Here is a 10,483-nt window from a genome sequence, read left to right as displayed (position 1 = left end):
TAAAGAGAACGGATTCGCAACCTGGTTAAAAGAATTTATACGTAAATCGAATAAGTAAATTAAATAATATCGCATAGGGAATAACACTAATCACATGCCAAATTGTTAGTTAATTGTTTTTTACAGATTGAATCATCGCAAGAAGATCATCCATTGTGGTTACACGAGTTAGTTCAAGGTCCCATTCGGCTGGTCAAATGTTGGCCAATGTTATCTACGAGAGGATATTTATTTCATACATATGAACATGGACAACATCGTTCGACGACAAATTATGGTATATGTGTGAAAGGCTCGAGTTACTGTGCTTCGGATGATAAACCAGATTTCCATGGCATTCTTCAGCAAATTTTCCAAGTACAATATCCGGGTCATATTGGACTCAAAGTGATTATTTTCAGATGTGACTGGTTTGATCCGACGCCGGGACGCGGAATACGGATCAACAAATCAGGGATCACTGATATTTGTTACTCCCGTCGATATAGAAAATACGACCCTTTTATACTGGCATCCCAAGCAGATCAGGTATGTTTTATCCCTTATCCAAGAGATAAAACGCGAAGAAGTGACATTGATTGGAAGGTCGTTATCAAGATTAATCCAAGAGGGACCATTACATATGACGGATCAGTAAAGCCCGCTACAGGAAGAACACACAGTTATAACTGTCGCGGAAACAATTGATGTGGAGAGTCTAGTAGTGAAACAAGGGATAGTTGAAGAACTAGAAATTGGATTCCTCGATGAAGAAGGCGATAGCAGTGAAGACACTAATCCCGAAACAACGGAAACATCATCGTATGGTTCATTTGATTAATTATGCAATGTGTGTATTTTTATTTTATTTTTATTTTATTATTTTTCTATTTTGCGACGGATATTATCCGTCGATATCCGTCGGTATTTTTCCGCCTGAAATTTTCGCAAATTTTTTGAAAATTTTAAAATCCGTGTGCGACGGATATATTCCGTCATTAAATAAGATACTCCATCGCTAATGGCCACGTGTTCAAACATTAGCGACGGTTTCCGACGGTTAAGTTCCGTCGCAATGTGTAATACATATCGGGATTCCTCTTCTTTCTTCTCCGCCTCGACGCGAAAACAGATTCTCCTGCGATTTCCGGTAATCGGTGCGCTTTCCGGCCACCCACCGTCCAAGCCAACCTGTCCGACGCCGTGCGAGGTAAGTCTTTCCTCTCTCCTTCTCTCCCTTGGTGATGATTCGCTGAAGCTTGGGTTTAGGGTTTCGATGAGATTTGTGCGAAAATTCTAAGATCCGAAAATTTTCGGATTTTCTGGATGATTTTCGGCGAATTATGGAGTGATTTCGCGATGTTTGGATTGTTTCGATGGGATTTTGGATTCATTTGGGGTTTAGGATTTCAGATTTAGGGTTTCAGATTTAGGGTTTCGTTTGGCGTTTAGGTTTCGTTTGGGATTTAGGGTTTCTGATTTAGGGTTTCAGTATTATGGTTTAAATTCGGTATTAGGGTTCCAATTACCAATTGATTGATTATGGTTTCATTTGGGGTTTAGGGTTTCGTTTGGGGTTTAGGGTTTAGGGTTTAGGGTTTCTGATTTTAGGGTTTAGGGTTACAGTATTATGGTTTAAATTCGGTATTAGGGTTCCAATTATCAATTTAGGGATTATGGTTTCATTTGGGGTTTAGGGTTTCATTTGGGGTTTAGGGTTTCGTTTGGGGTTTAGGGTTTAAGGTTTAGGGTTTCTGATTTTAGGGTTTAGGGTTACAGTATTATGGTTTAAATTCGGTATTAGGGTTCCAATTATCAATTTAGGGATTATGGTTTCATTTAGGGTTTAGGGTTTCATTTGGGGTTTAGGGTTTCATTTGGGGTTTAGGGTTTTGTTTGGGGTTTAGGGTTTCTGATTTTAGGGTTTAGGGTTTACGGTTTAGGGTTTTTTCTTTTCTTGCTAGACTTTCTCTTTTTTTTTCTTTTGCTAGCATCTCGGGTTCCTAGGACGTTGAAGTTGAAGGGTTCCTAATCAAATTTTTTTTTCGATTTTCGTTGACGAGATAATGACAGTGGAGTGTCGAGATGCTCACTATCTTTTTCTGCACATGAAGAAATAAGAATGCATTTGATAAAAGATTTTACCGATTTCAGCAAAACAATGGGGAAGATTCTTATAGAAACTTTTCAACTTTGCTAGACAACATCGGTCCCATGGGTTCCAACCAACGATTTCTATCCCGCAAGCCGTTCTAGACAATCCTAAAGGTCAAGCAATCAATTCAACAAAACTTAACCACGTTCAACGGATCACAATGTTTTCAGGACGTTTCTACTCTCTCATGTCATAGATCATCATATCAATGCTCAAAACGGTTTTATGCACGTGATCTTATATGTCCTAAACACTATATGAGAATGCACAAACCTAACAACAAACTATATGATCCTAATGCATCCTATATGCACATGCAACTAAAAAGTGAAAATAAAAGGGAAAAATGCATGCAACACTACTCTATATGGATATGGTTTGGCATTAGACGAATCCTCCCCCAGACTTGAACTGGACACCATCCTCGATGTCAATTCTCGGCTAGTAGAGGCAACTAATAACATGAGTCAAAAGAGAAGCAAACCAAAAACAGAAAAGAGTACTTAGCTCGCGATGTTCGTTCACTCGCACTTAAGTCTGCCTACGTCAATTGCATAGCTAGCTTCCTCGCCTTCTCAGTAGCTCCTCATTAGAACTCAACCTAGTGGTAAGAGATACAAACCAATATTCGATGCAAAAAGAAAAAGAAAGAAAAGAAAAACTAACCTACAAACTCGGGTTGCCTCCCGGAAGCGCTTGTTTAAGGTCATTAGCTTGACCGAACTTTCTCAACTACCATACGGGTCTAAGAGGCCAATATTATCGATCTTTCGCCAACCTGGATCATGAAGAATAGGAGCATAATCGTCTGAGAGCATAGTCACCTATTTAACTGAGTGAGATGGGTCGTGAATGCCTATGTGAGGTGAAAATGAGTCATGTGGCTGATTAAGGTCCTGACACGATCGTGTGGAAATGGAAGACCCGATCGAGTGAATCATCTATAACTTTGAACTTCGAATCAGCGCTGGGACACGATCGTGTTGTGCAGTAGACACGATCGGGTCAACTTCATGTGTCTTTCGTTTCTGGTTCAAGGATGAGACACGATCGTGTGGTGGGGATGACACGATCGGGTCAGACTGCTGAATTTTTTCGGAAGTTGATGTACCGTCAACACAATCATGTTGCAAAAGGGACACGATCGGGTCAGTTGGCTGATTTGCGCATACAGCATTGCGGCTTCAGACACGATCGTGTGACGAGCTAGACACGATCGTGTCTGTAGATGACGATTGCTTTAGATTTTTGTCCAGAGTAAATTCTACCGTCTCACGCCAATCTTCATAGTGAGTCGACCTGCTCGAACATGAATGATAGCATCTACAGTGTTAAGGAATGGACGACCAAGAATTCTAGGTACCTTAGAGTCTTCGTCCATGTCGAGAACCACGAAGTCAACCGGGATATAAAAGTTCCCAACTTTCAGTGGCACATCCTCAAATATCCCAGCAGGGTATTTAATGGAATGATCGGCAAGTTGAAGAGTCATTCTAGTGGGTTTTAACTCACCCACATTCAGCTTCTTGAAGATCGATAATGGAAGAAGACTGACGCCGGCTCCTAGATCACAGAGTGCACGATCGATGGAAACATTACCCAATTTACAAGGGATTGAGAAACTACCTGGATCGGACCGCTTAAGCGGAAGCTCGTGTTGGATCAAAGCGCTGCATTCGGCAGTAAGCGCTACGGTTTCTTTCTCAACGACCCTCTTTTTTATCAGGATGTCCTTCAAATACTTTGTGTACGAGGGAATCTGCAAAATAGCATCAGTGAATGGCATGGTTACCTCGAGTTTCTTCAGCATCTCAACAAACTTTGCGAATTGGCTGTCTTCGTTATGCTTCCTCAAGCGAGATAGAAATGGTACTGGTGGTGGCCTAGGAGGAGGGGGCACGTAAGCCGGTTCAGGTTCATCATCGGGGATGTCTACAACTACAGTCTTCGAGCTTTTTTCTCGCTCAACCATCGGTCGGTCTTCAACGTCTACCTGCTTACCACTTCTCAAAGTAATCGCATTGACATGTTCACGGGGGTTAGTCTCAGGCTTACCTGGAAGAGATCCGGATGTGTCTTTGAGAGGTTGATGCTAGCTGAGCGATATGGTTGTCTATGATCTTGAAGTGAGCATCGATGCTTGCGAACTGAGATCGAAATTCCTGATTTGTCTTTTCCTGATTATGTATAAACTGTATAAGCAAAGTGTGCATATCAGAGTTGGATTCAGGATTACCTGGAGGTGTGGAATTAATATAGGATTTCCCCGGAGCTCTGTAGTTGGATGTCTGATTAGGACCCCTGGATTGAAAAGCAAAACTGGGAGGAATCCTCTGATTCGAGTTGTCGGATGCTCTGAAATTGTTCGGCACGGGATTCTCCACATTGTTTGACTTGTAGGAGAGATTGGGATGATTCTTCCACCCTGGATTGTACGTGTTCGAGTAGGAGTTATTGGCCACGTAGTTCACATCTTCGACTCGCTCTTCGACTGCATACATGCCAAGATCCTCTTGTGAAAGTGTCAAAGCATCCTTAGTAGAAATCAAATTGGCGCTTGCAAACTTAGCATTCAGTGTTGCCAATTGATCAAGAACCAATTGAAGGCTAGAATCGCCGTCTTTCCTTGGTAGATCCCGAGAATATTCATTCGGAGCATCCTCTTCTTGAGCCATCAGTTCAATGTGTTGGTTTGATGAATAAGCTTGTGCTTGATTGATGATATTGTGTTCATATGCTCATGGTGTTGAAATCTTGAGTCTTAATGCTTGTTCTTGAATTAATTCTTGATCATGATTCTATAAACATGTTTTGAATTGAGAAATCCAAGCATGTTATGAACAAGATTATCATCTAGAAGTCATGATTCATTGAGAAATGATCTTGAATTCTCTAGGAACATTGATTAAACATGAACTTGTAATGCTCTTAGAACTTATATTTCATCATTGAGAAATGAGAAAATTTGAAGTATCTAAGTAAGAAGATTTGATCTTTTGAGAGAAAGATGATCTTGGATTAGAGTTTAAAGTTCCACCATGAATGCATATAAATCACATAATCATATTCTTAGTGCTTGTTCATCGAATTAAGTTCATACCGATTCCCATAACGTCTTTTGATATTGAATCCAACTTTGTTTTTCCCATCCTCTTTGATAATCAAAAGTGGAAACGCCGTTGGATTCAATATCAAAAGACGTTATGGGAATCGGTATGAACTTAATTCGATGAACAAGCACTAAGAATATGATTATGTGATTTATATGCATTCATGGTGGAACTTTAAACTCTAATCCAAGATCATCTTTCTCTCAAAAGATCAAATCTTCTTACTTAGATACTTCAAATTTTCTCATTTCTCAATGATGAAATATAAGTTCTAAGAGCATTACAAGTTCATGTTTAATCAATGTTCCTAGAGAATTCAAGATCATTTCTCAATGAATCATGACTTCTAGATGATAATCTTGTTCATAACATGCTTGGATTTCTCAATTCAAAACATGTTTATAGAATCATGATCAAGAATTAATTCAAGAACAAGCATTAAGACTCAAGATTTCAACACCATGAGCATATGAACACAATATCATCAATCAAGCACAAGCTTATTCATCAAACCAAATTCAACCTATCCCATAACAAGAGAACTACTCTAGAGCCATGAAATGATCAAGAGACATCATCAAATGATAAAAAAAACATAAAGATAGAGAGAAGAGAAAGAGAAAGCTTCTCTAGATCTTCAAGGCTTGTTCTTCATGCTCCAAGCCTCCAAATCTTCTTCTACTCTTTGTTTTTGTGTTTCTTGTTGTTGTGTGATCAATGAGAGCAGATTAAGGGTCTATTTATAGGAGTTTCTGAAGGGCAAAAGTAGATGAAATGATGAAATTCGTAGTGGCATGTTAGGTGAGTTGTCTCCATGATGTAAGCCATGATGTCAGCAACCAGAATTTTGCTCAGATTGTAACTGCTCGATGAAGGGCCAAATCTCCACCAAAAATTACGATCTTGGTGTCTATGGAAAGCTCTTGATGTCTAGTTTACTGTGAAACAAACGGCGAAGCAATCCGAGCTCCCAATCGAAAGTTATGGAGGAGATAGTACACCCTTCTCATTTTGCTTTTCTGGATCCGAAGCGTGACTTGCAACTTTCGGCCACGATTCATGCTTTCTCTTTTCGATCGCAACTTTTCCAGATCATAACTACAATGAGTTGATGATCTTTTAAAATTGGAATCACGTCATTTGGACTTCAGATAAGAAAGTTATAGTCAAATTCGTCCAAACTGTCAAAACTGCCCATGAAACCGAGTTTGCTCCATTTTTGTTCCATTTTTGCCAAATGTTTCCAAAATAATTTTTGTCACCTACAAAATATGAAACACACCAAAAACAAACCAAAATATTCCTAATCTAAATATGAAAGCATGAGAATAACATGATAATTATATGCAAGTTAATACGACAAGATTCGTGCGATCAAATTCCCCCAGACTTAGTGTTTTGCTCGTCCTCGGGCAAATGGCATGAATGCATAATGAGAAAAATTTGACCAATGACTCAAAAGACTTTGATACGCTTAAATATCATATTCACCATGGGAAAATCAGTTGACTACAATTCGATTTCCATACCTTTATAGGATTTCGACCTTTTCCAAAGGAATTGTATCACATTAGAAAATCAAGACAAGATAAATTATGATCCTTGTACCTTCTCCAAGCGTCGTAGAGACTCTCCCTTTGATCCTGCTTAAATGAGTGTATGCCTGAGAGAGCTGCTTGAGTGCGGTGGGCTGGAAAGAATTTGGACATGAACTGAACTTCCAGCTGGTCCTAGGTGTGGATGGAATCAGGTGCTAAATCATATAGCCATTCCAATGCATCATCCATGAGAGTCAAAGGAAAAGCAAGTAGACGGAGGTCATCGTCCGTCACCCTGGCCTCTCTTTTGATCGAGCGGCACATCATCTTGAAATGCGTGAGATGTGCGTTCGGATCTTCGTTTGGCCTACCCCGAAAAGAATTATTGCTGAGCATCTGAATGGTAGCCGGGTTAAGTTCAAAACGAGTCATATCGATGGTCGATAGTCGTATACCGGCCATAAGTTCGGTGTGCTTCGGCGTGTTATATTGAGCAAAAGTTGAGTCTGCATTGCCTGCAGCATCACCGGGAAAAGCGAGATCTTGATCATTCTCCATCTGTCTCTGCTGTCGACGGATGCGTGTAATGGTTCTTTCAAGTTCAGGATCAAAAGGTATTAGGTCTGATGTCCCAGCACTTCTGGTCATGCACTAGGAAACCCTACGCACAAACGAAAGGCAATAAAGAGACAAAGAAAACGTGAGAAATCACTTAAGAAAAAGAAAAAGAAAGGAAGAAGATCCAGACTAGATAGAATCTAATCCTGTTGCCTAAATTATCCCCGGCAACGACGCCAAAAACTTGATGTCGCAAATCTAGGTATATAAATTTCGATCAAGTGATAAATTCCTAGACTCAACAAATTCCGCAAGTGTACAGATCGATTGTAGTAGATAGGGTCGAAAACAGGGACAAAAGTAGACAAAGAAATCAAATCCAAACCTAAGTCTAAATACAGAGAAAATGATGTGGGTATGAGAGTATAGCAAAGCAAACGATAAAACGATTCTAAACTATGAATGATAAACACTGCAGGCTTCGGGATTTCTTTACATGCAAGGATCTTTCAAATGATGCAAACTTAGTGGTTTATCTATCCAATTCAGGGAATTCAAGCTCTAAGGTAGAGATCAACTCTTCCAAGTGTAATCTCACTATCCAGGTTCAATCCTACTAATCTTCCGATTCAATAGTCTAAAACTCTGGATGCATGAACGAACGTTATCATGATACCTAGGCAAATACCCATCTTCCAATGTGATACCTGTTCTATTTATTGAATTAGTTCTAGGTTAGAATCCCATATGTCTATGTGAATTAAAACCCTGAGTTCATTCAACCAAGTGGCCAACGAGATCAAAAGCATTAAGAACAATTCAATAAACTGAATGGAATAAACAAATCCAAAAGTCTGGAATTAAAAACCAAAGATCCCTACATAGCAAATCCCTAACCTACAGCTATGGGACTACTCGCTAAACATCGAGACGTCGGGGTTCATATCAATAACACAAAACATCGTAAAATAGAAGAAAGGAAGAATGCTTAGTCGATTTCCCGGCTTCGTAATCTCCGTCTTCTACTCCGATCTCTTGCCTCTTGATAATCTCCCTCTTCTTGTGTGCTCTAGGGTGTGTTTTCTGTGAAAAGTCTGAATGATTTCGACCTTGGGGGCTAACCCTACTTAATCCTTCTTTTTCTGGGCTAAAATTCGGAATATTTCCAAAATCTGGTAAGTGACCCGATCGTGTGACTAAAAATGACATGATCGTGTCACTTAACAGTTTTGGTGGGCTCCACATATTTGCTCATAACTTCCTTCTCCGACATCGGATTTGGGTGATCTTGGCGTCTATGTGTAGATATCGAAGAGAGATTTCCAATGATATAGAGAATGCATCATTTGGGCTTATAGAGTGAAAGTTATTGGACTTGCAAGATCTGACGTTTTCTAAGCTTCACGTTTTCCCTAGAGACACTCCAAATGTTCCCGGTTCGTCCGTGATGTTCCGTATTCCATGTTTTCCACTCCTTTTGCTCTCTTTATGTGTGGATTCCTGTTTAAACATCAAAGAACACAACGAACCAATATCGAAGCCAAATGTGTCCTAGAATGTCTACAAATATATAAAATCGAGTGAAATACGCTAGACATCTCATATCAAAACATCACATGAAATACGTGTTATCACATCTCCGGGGAGACAAAGTAAAGTTTTTCAATTTCGGAAAAAAAAAAACCGAGAAAATATTTAAGTGTTGACGGTGAGAAAGTTTTGCCAAGGAAAAAGGTTGGATAATTATGCGCTCTATATATAGAGTTGGCTCCCTCTTACCTGGAAACGATCTAAATAACACTTAAATAATTTTATGGTTTCCTCATTGAGGTTTTGAGATTATTACCCGCATGCTTAAATAATCGAGTTCAGAAATTAATACCGTAAGGTTTTAAAAATCTGATATTTTTAGTTGTAATACTAAAAAGTGGTATTCTAATTTTCAGAAAATGGCTGAAAATGTTGCTTCTATGCCTATGGTTGTACCCACAGTGACTCCCCCTGCACCAGCACCTGCGGAAAAACCGGCCAAGTTTTTCGGTGTTGATTTCAAGAGGTGGCAGGCAAAGATGTTCTTTTATTTGACAACATTGTCATTGCAAAGATACATCAAGGAAGATGCTCCTAAACCGGCAGAGTCTGTACCGAAAAAGGAATGCTTCGTGGTGATTGAGGCTTGGAAGCACTCAGACTTCCTGTGTAAGAACTATATTTTGAGTGGTTTAGATGATTCATTATATAATGTCTTTTGTACAGTTGCTACTTCACGAGAGTTATGGGAGGTTCTCGAGAAGAAGTACAAAACTGAAGATGCCGGTATGAAGAAGTTCATAGCCGCCAAGTTTCTTGAATTCAAGATGGTTGACAATAAACCTGTCTCAACCCAAGTTCAAGAACTGCAAGTCATTGTTCAGAATCTTCTTACTGAAGGCATGATGATCAATGAAGCTTTTTAAGTAGCTGTCTTCATCAAGAAGTTACCACCCTCGTGGAGGGACTTCAAGAACTACTTGAAACACAAGCGAAAAGAGATGTCACTTGAATACTTGATTGTCCGTCTCAGAATTGAAGAGGACAACAAGATGACCGAAATGAAAGCTCGCGGGACAAGCTCGGTCTTAGGAGCAAACGTCATTGAACATGCTCCATCTGTTGGTAAGAAAAGAAAGAATTTTTCTAACCAAAAGAATAACCCGAATAAATTTGTTAAGAAATTTAAGGGTTCTTGCCACAACTGCGGTAAGCTTGGTCACCGAGATGTGGATTGTCGTGGTCCAAAGACCAAGAAGAAAAACAATGTTAACATCATGGAGATTGCTTCCGGAGTGGAAGATATTGATTTGTGTGTCATGATCTCTGAAGTTAACTTGGTTGGAAATCCCAACGAATGGTGGATGGATTCCGGTGCTACCCGCCATGTGTGTGCCAATAAGTGGATGTTCTCATCTTATGTTCTCGCTAAAGATGAAGAAACTGTGTTCATGGGAAATTCCACAACTGCGAAGGTTGAATGGACTGGAAAGGTTACCCTCAAGATGACTTCCGAAAAGATAGTGACTCTCACTAATGTTCTTCATGTACCGGAGATTCGGAAGAACTTAGTGTCGGCATCACTGATGGTGAAACATGGATTCAAATGTGTT

General features: G+C 39.7%; 1 protein-coding gene across 2 annotated transcripts; it reads right to left on the bottom strand.

Moving 5' to 3' along the window:
- Nucleotides 1-4,116: 4,116 nt before the first annotated feature.
- Nucleotides 4,117-4,823, bottom strand: LOC104818204. Of its 2 annotated transcripts, none has more exons than XM_010547687.2 (2): nucleotides 4,371-4,823; nucleotides 4,117-4,296 (listed from the first exon to the last, which is right to left on the bottom strand). In XM_010547687.2, exons 1-2 carry the CDS (start codon nucleotides 4,807-4,809, stop codon nucleotides 4,142-4,144), a joined length of 594 nt encoding a protein of 197 aa, XP_010545989.1. In that variant the 5' UTR covers nucleotides 4,810-4,823; the 3' UTR covers nucleotides 4,117-4,141. The 2 variants fall into 2 exon arrangements, with proteins under 2 accessions (XP_010545989.1, XP_010545990.1); XM_010547688.2 differs by having other exon boundaries at nucleotides 4,117-4,281.
- Between the last annotated feature and the right edge of the window lie 5,660 nt (nucleotides 4,824-10,483).

The sequence above is a fragment of the Tarenaya hassleriana genome, unplaced genomic scaffold, assembly GCF_000463585.1.
Source record: "Tarenaya hassleriana unplaced genomic scaffold, ASM46358v1 Cleome29, whole genome shotgun sequence".
In the NCBI taxonomy this organism is placed as follows: domain Eukaryota; kingdom Viridiplantae; phylum Streptophyta; class Magnoliopsida; order Brassicales; family Cleomaceae; genus Tarenaya; species Tarenaya hassleriana.
This window is presented reverse-complemented; position numbering and strand designations above follow the sequence as displayed.